Raw genomic sequence first — 22,901 nt, forward strand, 5'->3', positions numbered from 1 at the left:
CAAAGGCTGTGCCCCAAACTGACCACCACCCCATTCTTCAAGGGCTTGAGAGCCTCATGAAAACTTTGTTCCAATCCATGAGCTCTCCTCTAATACATACTTGTGGATCTTAATCATATGCTTACTTTTTAAACATTTCAAATCCATTTCTCAATATATACCAAGAGATTATTTTGATAAATTTCCACTCATGAACACCAAATAATACACTACTTCTAGTATGCATACTTTCTTTCTACCCCAAAAGCACATGATCCAAACCTAAAACAGAGTAAATCACTTGTATTCAAATCTAGATGATGAACAGAACTCCACTGTCAACCTAGAGTACCAAGCCAGTGATAATGGGGGGGGGGGGGGCGCACGCGCAGGGAGGGGAAGGAATGCAGTCAGGGTGTGGAGTCAAGGAACAAAGGATAATGATGGCCCCTCAAGACTCATGAACAGTGGCCCCCACAGGTCATGCAAGTCCTACCCAAAGCAGTACCTGATTCAGCCACCTTCTGCAGGATATAGGTGTACTGGCCTAGAAAGGGACAGGCCTGGGAGAAAACTACCTTATCTGCTACTCATTCCCATGACTGTCCTCATTCAGCATGGAGGAGAAAATTAGTTATGGTAACCCCTGAACTATGTGACCTCACGAAACTGGGGGTGGAGTGAGAACTCCATGTTTAAACATGCCAACATACATGCACATAAATGCACATGTGAGCACACACACTCCAGACAACATGGCTGCACACCATACAAAAACATATGTATACTATGAAACAATCTGAGTTAGGAAACTAGGATTGTAGTCTCCCCCATTTATTTATCTAGTTCATACCTAAGTATAGAACATTATGGTAGTGCCAGAAATGCAGAGAAGTCCTTGCCCTTAAGGGGCTTACAATCTTATAAGGGAAATAGAACAGGCACATAAAAAGTGGGACTACAAGAAAGCATATGCTAACAAATGCCACAAAAATTCAGAGGGCAGCATTGTTCACGAACACAGGGCTAGGAGTCACAAAGCCCAGTTCTAGTCCCAGCCCAGTAAGTCAGTTAATTTGTCTGGGTTTACTACCCCAGCTGCAAAATAGTGAGATGTAGAGGCTGTCTGTACTTGTTTGCATCATGATTCTGATCAAAAGCAGAGGAATGGTTTTTGAGGAGGTGGCACCTGAGCTGAACGCAGAAGGAAGTCAAGGAAAGCGGTGCTGAGGTAGGCCTAAGCATGGGCTTCGGAGGAGAGAAGAAAGACAAATGTCACAAAGAGCAATGGGAGCGAGGTAAACAGGTGGCGGTGGCAGCCCTCAGGCACCACTGACACAGGAATGAACTGTGTTCCTCACATTTACAGTCAGTTACAGTACATAATTCCAGATAATGGAAAAAATCAAAGAACAATGGCAGCATTTTATCAAACATTTCAATTTCCAAAAAATATAAAATAACATACTTCTACATTTACAATTGACATTAATAAACTATTCCAACTGCCAAAATGTAAACCACCTCAAAGTTTACATTCTTAGTAAACTAAATCTCTACATTTGATACAAATTATATTATCCCTAAAATTCCAACACTTCTTTTATACTATGTCCCATGCGCTGTGGAAATAAAAATTTGTAAAACAAGGTCCCTACCCTTGAAAAGCCTGCAGCGTGGTGAGGCAAACATCAACTGTGTCTACCAAGAATGTACCATGATGCATGACATGATCAAGGAATGAACATTCGGCCATGGAGTAAAAAAAGGTGGATTCATCCCTTCCTAAGTTTTGGCAAGGGTGCAGCAGAGAGTTTGATGAAGGGCTAAAGGAGAAATGAGTGTGAGCAGGGAGAAAGTATCAGGGGCAGAAAAGGCTTCCAGGCAAGGCACATGGCTACAGAGAGGGAACAGTGTAGGAATACGGCATGGCTAGGGCCTAACACAGGCACAGTGTAGCTAGAGCAGAGTGTATGGGGCAACAGCTAGTGATATGGAAGCCAGGACTTAGTCCTACAAAAAGGGAAGCTACTGCTTGCTATGTGTTAATCATTTACTAACCCTGGTGTTTATAAGGTCAGAAAGAGACAGGAGAAAGTGAGCAGTGAGGTTCTGTCCTTGTCATAAGCAGTGGCTGTAAGCTCTACTCAGCAAATTACACTGTTAAGGAAACTGACCCCTACATCACTTCCTTTCCTGTTCCTCTTCTTTCCATTCATGATCTGCAAGTCTTCAAAACGGAGCTGGAACTAAAAAGGCACAGGGGAGGAGCAAACAAACAGGACTAGAAATACACATATGGCTAATCAAGTTATCACAAAGTAATGGTAACTGTATTACACCAGATCTGTATATCAAAAAAAGTAATTCTTTTTCAGAAGTTTTCTAAAAGTGCCTAATTCACACCAAGTTAATTTCCACACCACGTGTTGTAAAAATCTTTTTTAACATGAGAAAAGTATATAAAATCCCTGCAGAAAACTCCATTTCCTAACTATTTTCCATTAAATATCAGTGTTACAAACACAGTACCATAGTATTTTAAAGCCTATCTTCACACAATTAAGATCTGACCAAAACTGCATTACTCAGCTTAAAAAAATAAAAAGATACAACATACAACCCAAGTTTTAGGTTCTCAGCTACTACCAAATCATATCAGTAATGAATACTGCCTACATGCAGTAAAAGCTATATGCAAATAAGCCATCCTTTCAGGGTGGACACTAAATTCCAATATCTCATAATAATAATAAAGGACCAATTCTACACAAGTAACATCTTGAAATTTCATTTTATAATGAAGAAAATATATCTGTGTATTTTATTTAACATTCACTAAGTTAGTTATGCCAAAACAATCTGCTTCTAATGAAAGAAACCTTTACATAATCCTAATAATATGCATACACATTTAGTAGAATCTTCTACATTTCTAAATAAATTACATGCATGATATTCATTAACCAATAAAGAATACCAATGAGAATTCAGGACATTTATTTTTTGCACAGGGTTTTATCTACTGTACAACACACACATACACAAAACAAATCCACAAAGCAATGGTGTGTAATAGGTAGTGAGAGACACACTTAAGCATATTTAACATGCCTACAGACAACTTTTTTTTTAGGCAACAAAATATTTTTTCAGTCCTTGACACCCTCTCACACTCACCTAGCACCACAGATGCAAGGACTTACAGTAAACGTGTATAGTCTCATGCTTAAAACAGAAAGCATGCATTCAATAGAATTTATACATTATCATCTATTGTATGAAGTCTGCAATCCATACTTGTAATATTTATACATTAAGTTACCCTGCAGCTTTTTGGAATTTTCATATTTATGCAAAATAACTTCTGAAAGATTTATGAAACAAGTTTTCAAGGATCACCTTTAGGCTATTTACACAGGCATTGGTTTGGTTAAATGGGAAAATGGCAGCAGCCTCAAGGTTCATACTGATTGAAAATGGTGTGCATGTCAATTCATGTGAAAAATACATATACACACAGATGGCACAAAAGTTCGTGCAGTTGGAATCACCAGTGCAAATACATGCATTTGAGGTACTTATTTTTCCCATGGTCAGGTATAATTATGCATAGTCATGTTCTTCTGAATGCTAAGTATTTCCGACCTGATCAAATAAAAAGCTGTAATAAGTGTAAATATGAGATATTTATATAGTTAATTCCAAAATCCTATGTTTAACATTATACATTTACATATTTAGTTTAAAATATTTACCAACCAATAAATATTCTCATTGTAAAGAGATTGACTGGTAATTATACCTGGCCAAGTGATTTAAATAGCATACTTGAAATTCTAGCAAGAACTGTAATGAAATAGAAAATACTTCATTATTGCTTCATTGGACTGAAAACCTAAAAGGCATAGATAAACAGTGCTTAGTGATGAAAAGTGAATACCCAGAATAGCGGTGCATGCCCCAAATGGTCTCCACCCAGTAAACGCTAAGCACTCTCCACATTATCAATGCCATTGGCATCCACATGAATGTCAGGCTCCCCACACAAAGATGAGGGAACAAAGCGGCTAACAGTGGGACACAAACAGCTCTTAAGCTCCGGTAATTCTTGCTTCAGACGTTCCAACTGCTCCACTTGGAATATATTTGGCTGTTCAGGCATCCAATCATATATCCTATGATGAGACAAACAAAACATAAAATAGGTAATTTTATGGCTTACTTAGGATCTGACAACCTACAGAATGCCTAGAACACCTATATGACAAAGTCTTAATTTTTTCTTTAAAAGATATAAGCATCAGTTCTATTTAAAAATATTTCTCTTCTTCCAGTCTACTTACTGACTTTTTGTAACCCTGAAGCAAAAGAGCTGATTATAAATTGAATCAGGAAATGAAATCTGTAGCTTACTAGTGATTTTTCAAGTATCTTTTCTCCAAGTTAATCAATCAGCAATGCCTTATCTGACAGACGGGAAGTTTCTACAAGGTAGAGTTGGAATTCATACCTGGTTCTGACTTCAAAGCACTAAAGATCAAGATGAAAAGGACTGCTCGGGACTTCCCTGGCAGTTCTGTAGTTAAGAACCCACACTTCCACTGCAGGGTACATGGGTTCCAGCCCTGGATGGGGAACTAACACCCCACATGCCACACGATGCAGCCAAAACATTAAGATTAAATTAAAATTTTTTTAAAAAAAAAAGGGGGACTACTCACCAGTGTGAAAATTATGCTAAAGCTATGTAGTACTAACAGATAGATGTACCTGGAGTTGAGAGCCCCAAGTGACAATGACAGTACTAGCATTGCCCACCAGCACAGCAAGGAAGGCCTTTCACTGTTTAAATGTAAAACACCAGACTATTTACGTGAGGCACTAACTCTTTATAACATCAAGCCACTCAGCAATGCTCAGATTCTTTGCGACACCTTGGACTGTAGCCTGCCAGGCTCCTCTGTCCATGGGATTTTCCAGGCAAGAATACTGTCCTCCAGGGGATCTTGCCAACCCAGGGACCGAACCCAAATCTCCTGTGTCTCTTGCATTAGCAGGTGGATTCTCTATCACTGAGTCACCTGGGAAGCTACTATGACATCAGAATAGGGAAAATTTTCTGAAACAAGATTTTTAAAGTATTGATTTTATTAAATATTTCACTATTCTAACACAAAGACTTAATTAAAGACATATATAAAATAATGAAAAGTGACCTCTGGATCAAGGTATCAGACTGAATAGAAGCATCTACGTTCACTCCCTATATCCTGTTAGAAATAAAATAAGGGTATTGAGAGAAAATTCACTGAATATGAGAAAAACCAAAGAGACACAGAAACAAAATTTTGGAAGCTGGAAAACAGATGGATAAGTAATAAAGTACTTCAGTTAGCAGAATAGGAAAGTCCAAACCACAAGCTAGTAGTTGAAAAAATGAAAAGGGTGAGTTAAAAGTAGCCCAAACTCCTCCAGAACTGGGGGGGGCGGGGGGGTGCTCAAAGTTGGAGAATGGGGTGAAGGTTGAGCAGTAGCAAGTGGTTCCCTTCCATTTAACTCCCTGCTGTGGAGGCTGCCCCTGCCCTACTTGGTCCAGGTCGAATGAAGGAGACTAGGTGAGAGAGTTTGAGGCATTTTATAAAATAGCCATCAGCATCAGGGAAATTAGAGATGGTACAAATACAACAAATTCTAAACACAGAGACATGCCCTTCTTCACCCATCTCTCTTTCCTCACTTGACACCAAGAAACTGAGCAGCCAGACTTGTATCCTCTAAGTACAATATATTACAGAGTTTTCTACAAGGAATCTGACCAATCAAAAAGCAAAGTTTTTAATCTAATGACAGATGTATGACCAAACAGGTCACACAGATTATTACACAGTGAGATTTCACAAGCCATATTCATACACTCAAGAGTTTTCAACAAGCTTTTTAGATTCCAATTCTTTAACCAAGAATTTCTAAATATCTGAGGAAAGCTTCTAACATGTAAGATAGTGAGCAAAGGAGAAGAAAAAAAAATGTTGTAAGTGATCCTTAATGACTTCAGAGAAATAGTAATTTCATCAAATGAGAACAGAATTTTTAAAATATATATAGAAAAAAGAGCATTCAGAGGAGAAAAGACAGTTCTTAAAATTAAAAGCACAACAGTAGATACGAAAAACTCAACAGGATCAGTGGACACAAGGTTGAGGAAATCTTTGAAAGTAGAACAAAAAGACAAAGATATAAAATAAGAAAAAAGCTAAGAATTTAAATCTGGTCCAAGAGTATATAATATACAAATGAAAGGATTTCTATAAAGAAAAAAAAAGTAAAACAAAAGAAACAAAAAACAGAAGAAAAAATTCACTAAATACTCCACATCTTCAAGGATATGTATCAACAGACCAAAAGGATATGTATCAACAGATACCAAGTGTCCAGCACATGGGTAAAACCAGACCCACAAGACGATCTTTATGAAAATTTAGAACACTAGAGACAAAAGTGAAGATTCTCCAGACTTCTGGAGAACAAACAAATCACATGTAAGGCAGTATAGGAATCAACATGGTTTCACATTTCTTAACAGCACAATGGAATTGTGAAGATAATGGAGAAATGCTTTTAAAAGTCTAAAGAAAAATGATTTCTAACATGGAATTTTATGCCCAGCCACAATACTTCCAGACATGCAAGACTTCAGACTTTCCATCCTCCTTTCTCAAGAAGATACTGAACTACATGTTCCATAAAAATGACAGTAAAGCAAGGGAGAAAAAGATCTGGACTACAGGAAACAGGAGCTCTGACCTAAGAACTGTTGCTCAGCATGGCAGCTGTACCCAAAGAAGTCAAGTAATGTTACTGAAGGAGACTGAGTGGATGGAGAGGCTTGCTGTGGGCTAGCACTCCCAGAGAGCCGCTGCCTATCCTACCAGCTTTGAAACCTACAGAGTGTCCTGAACTATTGAACAGTTGTTGATGCAGTTTCCGCTCTACTTGATAGGTTTATTTTGGGCCAGCCTACTCCTGAGAACTCTTAGGAGGCTCCAGTGAGCACAGAACAAGAAGCACAGAACAGCCCACTCCATGTGCCCATATTCCTATTATACTTCCAATGCCTAATCCACAGACAAATGCCTTATGCTGAGCTAGAGAGCCAGAGGGTCACAAAATTAGTTCAGAAAGTTAAGACTAGCATAGAAAAGGTGCAAGCCAACGGCACAATCATTTAAAAAGCACACACACATAAATACTCAGGAACCATTATCTTTTTAACTTATTTAATAGTTTCAGGTACACACTTGTAGATTACATATCTACATGTGCACTAGGTTGCTATGTAAAATGCATTTGTAACTGGGTTTGGGGTCAACAGGTTTAAGTCATTGCCCTAAAGAAACTTATACACATACTATAGACAACCTGGTCAACAATGCTTACAACAAACACTGTAACACCAAACTTTGGCAACCACCTCAACATTCTCCAATAGTAGAATAAATTGCGGTAGAATCATAGAGCCATGAAGAGAAACAAATTATAGCATGTAACAAATGGGTTGACTTTAAGAATGTAACAAGTAGGAGAGTACAAACAAAGTTTAAAGCCATGAAAAACTAAATGTCATATTGTCTAGCAATAAAAATAAGAATTTAAAAAATTTTAAGAGATTAATTTGATAATCAGTTATATCTGAGGGAGGGGGTAAGGGAATAGAATTAGAGAGGGGCACACAAGGGAGTTCATATCTAATAATAATGTTCTTTAAATGTGGGTTCTGTTACTGAATTTTTTTAAATCATTTGAGCAGGCACAGTATACAAAGAGGAAACATTGCTCAATTTCCTGTATGAGGTAAATACTATCCTCATGTCAAAATTAGACAATCATCTGATAAAGCTAAATTAAAGGCCATCTCACTCGTTACTACAAATGCAGAAATTCCAAATATCACCAAATTAAGCATAGCAGCTTGTATAAGATAATAAATCACAAAACCATGATTAAATCTAAAATCTGTGTTAATGACTCTGTAAAAATAGAACTGGTTTTTGATAAATTAAAACACATCACAATTCTCCCTCATGTAAAGTGAAACAAAGGCTCTGAATATTTTAAATCTTCAATATGTCTAAATTTGATAATGAAAAAATAATAGCAATAAGCACCTTAATAAGAAACAGTTTTAAAAAAAATTTACACAGGAACTCAGGGACAATGAAAGAGATAGGAAAGATTGCTAGGTTTTTTTTGGTTGTACCTCATTGCTTGCAGGATCTTAGTTCCCCAACCAGGAACTGAACTGAAGCCACTGGCAATGAAAGCACTAACTCCTAACCACAGAGCACGAGGGAATTCCCGGGACTGTTAAGTTTTTATTATTAGTCTCCAACTATTTGAAGTATGTACACACACACACACACACAAGACACATATATATGTAGTTCATATATAGAAGTATGGTTGATTATATATATATACATGTAATACTTAAATTAAAAAAAAGAAGAAGAAAAAACTTCCAAGAATAATAAAAATTGACTCTAACCCAGTCCATATCTCACCTCTCATTGGGCCCAAGCAGAAGCCCAGTGCGGGGCTGCCTCAACATCCTCCACACACACCCTCAACACAGTCCTGCCCTGGTGCCTGCTCCCACCTCTGCCTAAAATGCAAAATCTGTCAGAGTAAATTTAACCACCACCCCCTATGCTCAAATCTCTCTCTTGCTTCCTCTTTAAAATTATTTTTGTTGACCCTGTGCCAGGAAGCACTCACTTTCTTTTGGCCTTTTATATCACACAGTATCTTCCTGTTTTCCATGCAAGGTCAGTGTTTGGCTACAACCAAGTAGGGCCCTTTAGATGAAGGATCTGACTAAAATTTCTATACTCTACAACAGTTGTACATGGTATAATCTCACAATATACTTTTCTTACCTGAAAATGTTTGCAATCATTCCTTCCTCCTCCTCAAAGAAATATTCCCTCAAAATTTGCTAAATAAAGCACTTCCATCATATTGCAATTTAAAAATTTTAATTTTCCTTTAATTAGATGGAAATATCTAATAAAAAGAATCATGAATCATGCAGCTTAAAGAAATAGTAACCAAATACTTTAAAAGGCAGGCATTATCCGGGTTGCAGTTTTAAGACGAGACTAATTCAGACAAAATAGCAGGGGTGGGGAAAGCTTTATTAAGCAATCAATATAACTTTATAGAACAAACAGTAATATGAACTAAATCCAAGGACTGTATTTTTTTTAAGCAGGTCTGGTAACAAATTTTACCACTTACTTGATGTTGCTCAAGTATTAGTAAGCCCACTAAATCCCCTCAGCAGAGTAAACCTTCTAACCCCAGATTTCTTTACACTAAGCAACCTTGTCATCTCTCAGAGATCTCAGACTTACATTTTAAACAACTAGCAAATTTATTTAAAAACAAATTATTTAAGCTATCGATTGTTCAAACCTCTGGCAATACCAAAGTGAACAAAACAGGCAAAACCTTGCCCTCATGGAGGGAAAGGACTGACTTAGAGATAAATATCTGGGGATGTACAAAGTATGAAAAGCCACAGAACTGGATGAGACCACCAAGAAAGTTGGTGCAGACAGAGAAGAGGTTTAGGACAAAGAGCCACCTCCACCTGCAAGATGAGTCAATATATCTAGGTTAGTGCCCAATCATCTGAATTTTTAACAAACTTCCCAAGTGATTGGGGTATACTCCTAAGTTTGAAAACATTTCACTAACAAATAAATGTTAAGATAATTATACTACTTTTCCTCTTCTAACAATCCATGAAAACTTTTCATAAAAAACAAATACCTATCATAAATTAGACCATTAACTCCAAATTCCTTTAATTTCTTTCTGTTTTCGGGATCGTTGGTATCATCACCCCAGCAGAATATGACCAGTCCCTTAGCTTTTGCCTCTTGAATATAGGATGGATTTCTGAGTAGGTCTTCAGTATGTGCATTTATCCCCTAAAAGATGAAAAACAAGTTACTCATGAAAAAGTAACTTATTAACTACAAATTCTAAATGGTTATACTCTACATTAGTATTCTGTAAAGTAGAATGGACAGGGAAAGAAAATGTTAGAATTTTTTCTTACAATTTAATAAATCAAACCAGTTTACAATGTAACCATTTTAGATGATTCATAAAACTCACTCAGAACACTAAACTACAAAACATACTTAACCTAGGCCTGTAAGAAAACTTTTGTCAGTGATGGTCATTTTAACTGCTTTTCTGTCTGTAATTTAATATTCTCATTTTACATAGAGCTATCTGCTCATTACACATAGGTCAAAACTAACCACTCAGATGTTAAATTAATATATAATTTTACTATTACTCTAAAACATTTTTCAAAGAATAAATATTAAAAAATTAAAGCACAGCTTACCAGTAGATTTTCAAATTGTGCAAAGCTCATTGCAATGGGGGTTGTCCGAGATCTGAGGTCCATGAGTTCAGGGTAAATATCAGATTTCCCTTGAGTCAAAAATAATATGGGGTATTTGTTCTGCTTTTGCCGAACCCTAAAAAAAGACAATTTAAAAAGTATTTTTCACTGGGCAGATAACCATAATATATTGCTTTGAAATTTGAGAAAATACTAAAAAATAAAGAAAAAAAAATTAAAGGCATATTCGTTACAGACGTATAACAAACATTAACATATATTGCCTTTAAGTAAAAAAAAAAAAAAATTAAATTATTCTATATAAGAGTTAAAATGCTCTCAGAAATGGGCAAAAAGAAACCCCCTGAGGGATTACAATTCAGTAAGGAGGATTTTATATGTCTGTAAAATGAAACACAGGGTGTGAAGTGCTCCAACCCAGTGGTGTACAAGGCATCTCAGTAGAAAATATATAAAATGCAATACAGAAGACAAACCAAGGGTGAAGTCTGACAACTTCCTCACCTCCTACTGCAGTCCCTGTACTCTAAATTTTAGCTATAGTGTAATTATATAGGAGAAAAAACCTGAACTACTCACATTGTGCAAATATCTGCATCAAATGACGAAAATACTATTCTCCTCTTCCCAGAATTTTCTAAGACAGTTTTTAAAATTATATCCAAAAACAGATTCATGTCAAAATATGTTGATAAGTTACCATCCCACATTCCATCCTATGGAAGAATAGGAAAACAAAAGTCATTAAATACCCTAGAATCACAGTACTAAGAAAAATTCTTGAGAATAGTCCAACTAGTATTTTACAGATGAGGAAAGCAAAGGCCTATGTGAATTATTATAATTAGGTATAGACACTTACATACAAAATGTAACATCAATTGACTTTTGCTTTAATAAAGTTTAACAAAATAAAAGCTAAAATTCTCAAAATTTGAAATCTACTGTAACTTTAAAATATTTTTATATAATCTTCATAAACTGTAAGTGAACAAAAGACTCCACTTTGTTAACTCACTAGCCAAAAATCCCTGGTAATTAAGAATTACCAGTTAAAAATCTCATTCTCGCGTCTTAGGCATATTAAGTACCCTCAAAAAATAATTTTCTAAATATAGCTAAAATACTAAGAGCCCTGTTGATACTCAAATACTAAAAATTAAAAATATTAGTCATTACAGTTATTCTAAAAGCTCTGAAAACTAAAAATCAAGTACTAAGAAAAACATGTTAGCCAGGACCTGCTGCTGCTGCTAAGTCGCTTTAGTCGTGTCTGACTCTGTGCGACCCCACAGACGGCAGCCCACCAGGCTCCTTCGTCCCTGGGATTCTCCAGGCAAGAATATTGGAGTGGGTTGCCATTTCCTTCTCCAGTGCATGAAAGTGAAAAGTGAAAGTGAAGTCGCTCAGTCCAGCTTATCATAAATAGCGATATAAAAGACATGATTTGAGGACAGTTTTGATTATTCTGACCAAAACAAATACCAGGATTGCCTGGATTAACTACTTCCAATGTCCCCCACCCCAACCAGCGCTCTTAGCATGCAGCCCCATCTGATACATCCAAGAGTTAGTTGTTTTCCTGGAGTAAAACACTACTAGCCTCCACAAAGTCAAGGTTTTTTTTCACCACTTAAGCACAGAAAATGTCTGGCCAGTAGCAGGTTTTCAATAAATAATTCTTTATTGAACAAAGGAATGACTAAATTTTAGATGCGTGTGCAGAAATTTCTTTTCCTAATTAATTACTACTAGCTATTGCCACTTAACAGAAAACTGCTTAGGCAATTATTTAAGGTATATATTGACATGGGGGTAAAAAAACAAAAACTAATCAGTTACAAAGTTCTGACTGGTTAGATTTCTCACTGTTCCTTTTACAAGTTCCAAAAATTGTCCATATTACTGTGCGCATGAGAGGCATGTAAATTGGAATTTCTACTATAATGTAATCATAACTGGGCTTCATCATAACTTATAGCTCAGTTGGTAAAGAATCCGCCTCCAATGCAGAAGATCCTGGTTCGATTCCTGGGTCAGGAAGATCCGATGGAGAAGGGATAGGCTACCCACTCCAGTATTCTTGGACTTCCCTGGTGGCTCAGCTGGTAAAGAATCTGCCTGCAATGTGGGAGACCTGGGTTCAGTCCTGGGGTTGGGAAGATCCCCTGGAAATGGGAAAGGCTACCCTCTCCATAACTACTTTTAAGAACTCAAATAAGTAAGTGTAAATTATGCTTTATTTAAAAGGTCTAATAAGCACTGTGCCTGCTGGAAGAAGCCATAATAAGATTTCAGTTTCACTTATTCCACTAAAACAAAGAGACAAGAATCAATGCATTTAAAGAAAGAAGAATGGGTCACATGGAGAATGGCTTACCCTTTGCTGGCAGATCCATTTAATTTCTATGTTAAACCCTACATCATCTGGCAAAGATTCTAACACCTAGAGTTGCATTGGTTGGTGGTAAATTTTGTTTCATTTTTGGTGAGATGAATGGTCGAATAAGAAGGAAAAAAAGAAAAACAAATTTATTACAAAAAGCAATCTGTAAGAAAACACATCACTAGTAAGGATAAAGTGCTTTGTGCTGTTGGTAAAAACCACTACCTGTACCACAGTGATAACTCCCTGGAAAGATGTTATCTCCAAAGTTAAAGAGGCTCATAAATAAAAAAGTCTTTATCTATATAAATAACAGAGTATCAATTTATCTAAATTATCTAAACACTATGCAGTAATACCACTTGGCCAGTATAACTAGAAAATATAATCTAAAATATGAAGCTTGAGATTTCCTCCAGTGGTTAAGAATTCGCCTTCCAATGCAGGGGATGTGGGTTCGATTGCTGGTCAGGAAATTAACTTCCCACATGCCATGTAGCAACTAGGGAACTACTGAGCCTGCATGCTCTACAGTTATTAAAGAAGCCTGCATACCTCAATGAAATGCCCCTGTGGTGCAATCTGAGAAAGCCCATGGACTGCAAAGAAGACCCAGCACAGCCAAAATTTTTTTTAAATAAAATAAAATAAAATATGAAGCTTGTTTATTAATCTACAAGCAGCTGGTTTGTTTATTCAAATACCAATTTGCTTTGTCAAATACTCAAGCATGCTAAAGCGGAAAATGAATTTAGAACAATTTATTTCAAAGTTTAGAAACCACTTAACATGGATAGTGTATATGGTATTTAATTTTACAATGGCAAGTAAAAGAATGCTAACAGAGTAAGAATATAGCCTGGAATTCTGGTGACCTTGGATATAGCCCCGGTCTATATTAACCAGCTGCATGAAAAGTACAATACCTAAAACAAGCTGTACTCAATCTCCTGTGGGGTTTTTACTTTGTTTTCTGATATGTTTAGCCTTACTTAATATATCTGCCATATTTTTACTGGACTAATGCACAATCAGAAAAGTAAGGACAACCCTTTGATACACAATTTTTAAAAAATCTGTTTTTCTGTTCTATGAAATCATGTCCAGGAATCATGAAATTTCTAACAACCAAATGATTTCAGAAGTTTGGACTAGAAGGAATGACTTAGCTAGGCTTCATAAATATCTGAAAAATTATTCAAACCATGACCTAAAGGCACTAGGACAATGACTAACAGGGGTTCTCTTGTAGCATCCTTTTTAGAGGGTAAATAATCATGATAAACTGGTATTACCTATCTTTTGCCTAAGAAAACCAGTGTAGCTGACACATCACCAGAAAGACAGTGGAGAAGAGGAAAAATTAGGAAATGGAGCCAACAAGAACAAAAGGAGATTCAGTATGATCAAAGAGGGTATTTGACCTGCCTATCAAAGGAATTCCTCTATGAATTGTGTCTAGTTTTAAATCTTCATGCCAGTTTTTGTTACACTTTTTCAGAGTGAATTCTTGAAATTTTTATCTCATTTTAAGTAACCAGTGTACCTATATTCTTTGGTTGGAGAATTTCTCTCTAAAAGCCAAAGACCAACCTTAAATTTTGTAAAAATGGCTCTCCCATCGTCACACTTCCCCCTGCACCCCCTTTTCTATGCCCTTTCCTCTCTGTTTATATACAGAAATATGTGAATTTCCTGTTCTTACCAAATTAATCCAATGAGGTAGGAAATTTATTCATCTGAGCAAATCAGTTTCTCATTAAAAAAAAAAAAGGTGCACAAATACACAAGAATGTATCTTCTCTAAAAAGCATCAAACATTAGTTTACATTAATGTTGTCTTTTACACAGCCTTTTTAGTGTCCATTTAAAAGACCAAAATAAATTATTCAGATATAAAAGAATTAATGATAGCATTACCCTAAGTTTATCTAAAGAACTTACCATCTTAAGAGAAGGAAATGGCTGATTTTCAGAAAAGGAATTTTCTTCTTCAACCACAGATTCTGAAATTTTAAATTATAAAAACTCAGTAGATTAATGCCACTTTATCACTAAGACCTTCCCCTAAATTCTTAAGGAAGTAGTTATGAGATCCTTTCACATGTAGTATTTTTGAAGGCTCTTGTATTTAGTAATTTTAACCAATAAAACTCCCATTTTCAAAATAAGCATCCTTTATGAAGACCACTTTAAAATATTTAATAGGAACATCTAAGTTTATGACCTCAACAGTGATTATTTTCTTATAAAAATTCTACTTTAAAAAAAGAAGTTACAAACAATTATTTTTTATATCTCAATGGGATTAAGGGCTATGTAATCTTGCTAATACTTCTACTTGAAATATCAACTTAAAATTAAGAGACTCTACAAGTACCATTGTGTCTTTGTTAGCATTATAATTTAATCCAAAATCAATTATGTCAAGGTACACAGAATTTTTTCCTAGAGAAAAACTTTTTATGTCAAGATTTAAACCTCCCCAACAAACAAAAAGCAAAACAAAACCAACAACAAGTAACTAATCCTGTGCGATACAAATTCAAAAACTAAGTCATATAAAATTTCCCAGTAAAATAAGTTAAAAGTAAATTCATTTTACTATTAAGTTATGAAACATTTACAAGCTTGCAAAGTCATATTTATGCTCTGGGCTTTCCAGCACCTCACAACGTCTTTATAAAGGCATTACAACTATTCTGTTATCGTAACTGCAGATAAACATTTAATGAATACCTACTATAACCACTTATTATAAATTTTTCAGGGAATATAAAATTATTTTCCCATCCTTGAGAGGTTTACATTCTGGTGGAAGAGACAAGACATGTGCAAAAATAAAGGGTTAAAAAAGGACATACTGAGGCTAAGATAAATGCCATACGCTATTAAGTTCTGTGGGGGCAGAAAGCAAAATGGAATCACAAAGGGATTTTATAATCCTCTGAGGAAAGTGAAGCATAGAACGGCTAAACACAAAGGCGGAGGTTATAGTTGGTAAATGCTAGAGCTAGATTCAAACAGGGCTAGACTCTATATTTGATATACTCTTGTACTCTGTAATGCTTAAGAATGTGTGGGAAGATTGGTAGGTACAAAATAATAAAGATTTTTGATCATCAAGCTAAGAAAACTCATAAAAGTAAAAAAATCATGTTTACTGTACACATGACACATATGCATTTGACAAGTGTTATATGTAAAACCTTCACGTCTATAACATTACATTTATATAATATAACTGAGTATCATATTAAGGTCACAAAGAGTACATTAAAATGGATAAGAAAATTCATTATACTAATCATGAAATGAAAACAATGTTTTCATATTGGTACATACCTTTCAGATCTTTAGATTTCAGTGCAGTCACATGAGTGAGCTGGAAAACACACACACATACAAAATGCCATCATTAAAAAAAGGCCTTACTTTATGAAGATATGGCTAACAGAACTAGAGCTGGAAAAGCTAGCAAGTTAGAAAAAATTTATAAAATGTAGAATTATTATTTCAATAAGAATAAGTAGTTATCAGTGTATATGTTTTGTATTTACACACATACACAAAAGATCATGATCAAATAACCAAGGAGAAGAGAATATATAAATCATTAGGTTAGGAAACTGTTTACACTCAAACAAGCATTTATTTAAGATATCTAACGAGAACAGGAAGGAGCATCACGTAAAATTATATGGTATCAATGAAACAGAGAAGGATCTTAGTAGCATAAATATAAAAATCAACAACAGCATAGAAGGTCAAGTATGAAATAAAAAGAGCTAAAGCAGACCACAGACAACCTAAGATTATAGCTCGTCTCCATTGCCTATAAAGACTTATAGCCCAGTCTCCTTCATGAAAGCAAAAACCGATGGGATCCATGGAAACTGTTAAAGATGACAGATGGATGAGCACAAACTCATTCTTCCTAATAGAACAGAAAACCAAAGCATAGACTCTACACATGCTGTATATATAGTCATCCCCAAGGGCAAAGAGAACATTAGCATATACAGACAAGTACAAACAGTACTAAAACTAAATGATAAATGTAAAACCAAAAAGATTAACATTTCACACTATTATTACCTTTAACAACTGGAGTTGGTCGAATGTTAATTCTTTCACTGGAATTTCAAATAATTCAACTGGATCAGCATCAAATTTCTAAAAAGAAGAAAACTGGGCCATAAATTATTACTGAATATTTACTCTAGACAGTCTCTATGTCTCAATTTACTGATAAGAATAATTGTTTGGTGGTCACAGTGAGCCCATGAAGGGGAGCTCTTTCTACCTAACACCACCTTCCAGCTCTTAAATTCTGGCTTTTTTGTTTTTAATGTAGATAAAAAAATTTTTTTAGTGAAGAAAAAAACAGCTGGGAAGAAGCTGTAGCACTGAAGACACTGAGAACCAAGCCATACATCAGTAATTTCTCCTGTTTCCTGCCAGGCTGTATACATTTATTTGACATATATCCATGCTACACGACTAGGAAATCAACAGGCAAGCATGATCCAAGTATGGATTAGTTTCTGTCAAGTTTCTAAACATTTCAAAACCTTTTAAACTGAAGTTTGGTTTAAAACAGCCACAGAAATCAACTGTCATGAAAAAATTGATTACCGCTAAGTAGCAATATTTAATAGATGCTTTCACAATAAGCAAATCTGTTTTACTAGATTTTAATAAATCAAAAGTCACACTATCCAGGCACTTTATCTTAAGGAAATGAGTTAATGCACCACCAGTAAATCATTAATCCAACAAATAAATTAAAATCCAGTGTATGTCTATTCATTTTCATACCAAGTACATATAGTATGAGACTATGTAAGTTTTTCTGGAAGGATACACAAGAAACTACTAAGTAGAGAAGAGAGTAAGACCAAGGAGATAAGGAAGATTTACTTCTCATTTCTTAATCTTTTTACTTTTTAAAATTTTATGTGTTTATTATTTTTGGCTGCACTGGGTCCTCATTGCTACGCCCAGGCTTTCTCTAGATGTGGCGAGTGCAGGCTTTCTTGTGGTGCTCAGGCTTCTCACTACTGTGGCTTCTCTTATGGCAGAGCACAGGCTCTAGGAGCACAGGCTTCATAGTTGTGGCCAGTGGGCTCAGTAGCTGTGGCAAGTGGGTTTAGTTGCCCCATAGCATGTGGAATCTTCCCGGACCAGGGATTTGAACACTAATCCCCCGTACTGGCAGGCAGAAATTCTTAAATACTGGACCACCAGTGAAGACCCATTTCATAATCTTCTGAACTATTGGCAATTTTATAAATGAACATAAATTGGTTTTATGAGGAAAATACCAACTTAAAAATTAATACTAAAAAAATAAACAATTCATTGCTTTCATTCTGCAATTAACTCAATCAGGTTCAATCAAAGAACAATCAAAGTCTGGTAAAAACGAGGGATCAGTTACACTCTTAAATTAACCCTCATAGACTTTAAGAAATTACAGCTAGAGTCACTAATCTCAATCTTGGTTAGTGAGTTCCCTCACCATTCCATCTGTTTTTGTTTCACTTTGTATTAACATTTCCCCCACAGCAAAAACAACATGCCCCAAGTCGAAGTAATTCTACTTCTTTCATCTAAATAGGTGCATCTTGGGAATTCCCTGGCAGTCCACATGTTAGTACTCAGTACTCTCACTGCTGAGGGACTGGGTTCAACTCTTAGTCAGGGAAGCAAGAATCCCCAAGCCACGCAGCATGGTGCCCCCCCAAAATAAATTTAAATAAATAAATAGGTGCATCTCGTTCCTTCTCCTAATACCATTTCACAAAAAGGAAAGGATCCTTTTCTATAAATGAAAATAATCCAAACCCATATGACTGATTATAATAGAATCCACCAGCAGGCAGAGTCAGGTGCCTTGTCACAGATTTATACTACATTATACAGCGTCTGGTACATGTTAGCAAAGCTAACTTTATTTATCTTAAAGTCTAGTTAATTTACAATGTTGTATCAGTTCCAGGTGTACAGCAGAGTGATTCAGTTACACTTATATATATATATATATACACACACACACAAACATATATATATAAATAGATATATCTAGTCTTTTCCATTACAGGTCATTATATGATATTGAATTAAGATACTGTTCCCTGTGATATACATACAGTAGGACCATGTTGTTTATCTGTTTTATATATTACAGTTTGTATCTGCTAATCTCAAACTCCAAATTTATATGAAACAATCCCTTTCCCCCTTTGGTAACCATAATTTTGTTTTCTAAGTCTCTATTTTGTAAGTTCATTTGTATTCTACATAAGTGATATCATATGGTATTTGTCTTTCATTTTCTGACTTACTTCACTTAGTATGATAATCTCTAGGTCCATTCATGTCACTCTAAGTGCCATTAGTTTATTCTTTTTATGGCTGAGTAGTATTCCATTGTATATGTATATATCTTAACACATTCATCTGTATCCATTCATCTGTTGATGGACATTTAGGATGATGCCATGTGTTAGATACTCTAAATACTGCTGCAATGAACATTAAGATGCATGTATTTTTTCAAATTATAATTTTCTCTGGAAATCCCAAGAGTGGTATTGCAGGATCATATAGACTTTGTTTTTTGAAGAATCTCCATACTGTTCTCCATTGTGGCTGCACCAATTTATTCCCACCGACAGCACAGGAGGGTTCCTTTTTCTCCATACCTTCTTCTCCAGCATTTATTATTTCTCAACTTTCTGATAATGGCTATTCTGAGCAGTAAGAGGTGGTACCTCACTGTAACTTGGATCTGCATTTCTATAACAGTAATAGTGAGTATCTTTTCACGTGCCCGTTAGCCACCTTTATGTCTTCTTTGGAGAAATGTATATTCAGGTCTTCAGGCCATTTTTTAATTTTTATTTTTATATTGAATTATAGGAGCTGTTTGTATATTTTGGAAATTAATCCATTGTCAGTAGCATCATTTGCAAATATTTTCTCCCAGTCAGTAGGTTGTCTTTGTGCTGTCTGTGGTTTTCTCTGTTGCACAAAAGCTTCAGTGTTTAATTAGATCCTCTTTGTTTTTCATTTGCATTACTCTATGAGACAGATCCAAAAAACATATTGCTGCAATTTATATCAAAGAGTGTTCTGCCTGTTTCCTCTAAGCTTTATACTGTCCGGGCTTACATTTAGGTTTTTAATCCACTTTGAGGGGTTTTGTTTTTGTTTTCAATAATTTTATTTATTTTTGGCTGTGTTGGGTCTTCATTGCTGCATGGGCTTTTCTCTAGTTTCAGTAAGAGATGGCTTCTCTTGATGCAGAGCGTGAATCAAGGGCACGAAGACTTCAGTTCAGTAGTTGTGGCTTCCAGGCTCTAGAGCACAGGCTCAATAGTTGGTAGCACACGGGCTTAGCTGCTCCGCAGCAAGTGGGATCTTCCTGGATCAGGGGTTAAACCTGTGTCTCCCACATGGGCAGATGGATTATTCACCACTGAGTCACAGGGAAGCCCTGAGTTTATTCTTCTATATGGTGTTAGAGAATGTTCTAACTTCATTCTTTTCCATGTAGGTCTCCAGTTTTCTCAGTCTTAACTTCAGATCAACTCAATTGAAAACGACACTCATCACAGTTTTAAAGAAAATGCCAGGAGATGTGGGTTCGATCCCTGGGTCAGGAAGATCCCCTGGAGGAGGGCATGGCCACCCAATCCAGTATTCTTGCCTGGAGAATCCCATGGACAGAGAAGCCTGGCAGGCTACAGTCCACAGGGTTGTAAAGAGTCAGACATGATTAAGCAACTGAGCACACACACATTAGTATCTGCTGGGGATTGGTTCCAGGACCCCTCATGGATACCAAATCTACAGATGCTCAAGTCTTATGTATAATGGCATGTGTATATAAAACTTGCTAGTTTTTAAAACTTTTGTCTAACTATAAGAGTTTAAGGAATTTCTACATACCTTTTTCATAGTCAAACAACAAGTCAGATCATGATACACCACAGGCACAAAATCTTTTGAAAGATGTACATCAAATTCTACAAAGGCTGCACCCTGAGAGGGGGAAAAAAAAAATTGAAAAATATTACCTAGCCCACAATACATCTAAAACTCTAAGAACATAAGAAATTTATTTCACTGTAAAAGTAAAGACCTATACACACAAGAACCTCATGAATTATTTAATGCTATACTTCAAGCTTTTTCTAAGAGGTAATCTTTTAAAACAATTATAACTTCTTTTTTGTGACAGCACAACAATTTTTCCTGGCAAAAAATCGGGTACTGATCCCACTCAAACACATTCCAGGGCCTTTCTGTGGCAGTGGACAGCCTCCACCAGTATCACCTCTGCTACTGCTATTAGCAGAAATGGAGCCTACAAGGAGTCTGGGGCATAGCTACTTCCCATCTTGTTGCACCCTGCACACCTCAGTTCGACAGTCAAACCTCAAAGGTGAGGTGGGAACAAGAAAAGCTGCAACCTCTTAGCTCTGCTACTTGGTGCATTTGAACAACACACTCTACAGCTTTTCTTAATCAAATCTCATTAATCAGATTAAAGAGGAAACTACAACTTCTGCTGAAAAGAGAAAACAGAAATGGATAACAAGAATGATGCATACACCAAATTTCCTAATAGAAGCCTAAACAGATGAAATATGTACACCAATTAGACTTAAGTCAGATCCATCACGACTTATGAATTAATCCAAATAAAGGCTAAAAATATAAACTGACATACAAATTTGTGCATTCACTACAAGAAAACCAGCTGGGATCAAAGGATACAAGGTCTGAGGGTGTCTATGGCCCAGAGAAGTGCTGTGTAAGAATGGATGGACATATTTCCATCCCTTACCCTAGCTTTAGTCAAGAAAGATGCTTAACTTGTCAGTACATATGGATCAGAGGCTAGAACCAAAGGAGCATGCTTCCTCTGTAACTTCTAAAGCAGGAAATAAGCTTAGCTGCTTCCACTGTCAACAAGACAATAACAAAAAACATTTTTACCAAAGAGGAAAAAAAAAAGCCCTATACCCCCTAAAGAGTTAAAACGATTATACATAAAGTATAGCTTCCCAGTTTCAAAGTTTAATTTTACACGATCACCATCCTTTAGGAAGATAAATTTACTAAGGGATAAACATTGATCTCAACATTCATGTGTGAGGGACTTTCCTGGTGGTCCAGTTATTAAGGCTCCACATTTCACTGCAGGGGGCCTAGGTTCAAGTCCTAGTCAAGAAACTAAGATACCACATGCAGTGTAGTGTGGCTAAAAATTAAAAAGAAAAAAAAAAAATTCATGCATTAGCAAGTTTTAAGAAATAAGCCAATAATAACCGAAACCTCTTCAAGGATGTCTTTAACATAAAACCAAACCAGCCTTTCATAACTAACATAAGACATTCTATAATGTGATCCCTGAGAGTAAAAAGGGTTTCAACAGAAAAGGGCTCAATGAAATCTTCCCTCAAAAAGCAGACATCCTAAAAGCTCTTTATTAGGGATCTTCATGTGTTCGCAGCTAATAAAACCATGTTTAGATTACTTAACTATAAGGAACTGAACCTGGTTACAAATAATGACCTACAGCACAGCACACTTGGATATTTAACATCCTTTCAACCCAAAATTATCAACTAAACATTTTTAAACATTAAAATAAACAATTATGATAATCAATCTAAGATGTCAAGAAATAAAAAGTGCATCATTATTTTATATACCACTAAGAGGGAGAAAAAACAATGTCAATCAAACCATGACAAGTTAAGACAGTTGTAAATCCTATCCTAATTTTAGAGATGTTAAAATACGGGAAAAGTATGTCTTAGAATAGTTATTTGCTTCATATAAGTGATACAATTAAAATCGAACAAATCAAGTTTATTTGCTGAACTATTTTTAAAAAGACAAAGGTTAAGGCATGTATGTGGAGGACAATGGGAAAAAGATGAAATATAATTAGAGTTTCTCAGTTTTCCCCTTAGTTTAACTTCAGAACATGAGGCTTAACTTGAGGTACAATAGAAGGTGAGGGGGGAGGAAACACACAGGCTCTTGATTAAAAATGTCAAACTTCAG

General features: G+C 35.8%; 1 protein-coding gene across 11 annotated transcripts in view; it reads right to left on the reverse strand.

The window, feature by feature from the left end:
• Positions 1–779: 779 nt before the first annotated feature.
• The window catches only part of GPCPD1 (glycerophosphocholine phosphodiesterase 1), an 85,955-nt gene continuing 63,833 nt past the window's right edge, over positions 780–22,901 (reverse strand). For 6 of the 11 annotated variants that reach the window (XM_081556415.1, XM_081556410.1, XM_081556412.1 and 3 more), the window contains 9 exons: positions 20,772–20,864; positions 16,911–16,988; positions 16,158–16,197; positions 14,757–14,818; positions 12,807–12,872; positions 11,006–11,142; positions 10,406–10,541; positions 9,817–9,977; positions 780–4,157 (listed from right to left, as the gene is read on the reverse strand). In XM_081556415.1, coding sequence (XP_081412541.1) covers positions 3,968–4,157; positions 9,817–9,977; positions 10,406–10,541; positions 11,006–11,142; positions 12,807–12,872; positions 14,757–14,818; positions 16,158–16,197; positions 16,911–16,988; positions 20,772–20,864 — 963 coding nt within the window. In that variant the 3' untranslated portion in view covers positions 780–3,967. Of the gene's footprint in view, positions 4,158–8,543; positions 9,978–10,405; positions 10,542–11,005; positions 11,143–12,806; positions 12,873–14,756; positions 14,819–16,157; positions 16,198–16,910; positions 16,989–20,771; positions 20,865–22,901 lie in introns of all 11 variants that reach the window. The other 5 variants (XR_014072978.1, XR_014072977.1, XR_014072976.1 and 2 more) reach the window with 5 other exon arrangements.

Source organism: Giraffa tippelskirchi, chromosome 13 (assembly GCF_054371585.1).
Source record: "Giraffa tippelskirchi isolate mGirTip1 chromosome 13, T2T-mGirTip1v1.2.pri, whole genome shotgun sequence".
Taxonomy (NCBI): Eukaryota; Metazoa; Chordata; class Mammalia; order Artiodactyla; family Giraffidae; genus Giraffa; species Giraffa tippelskirchi.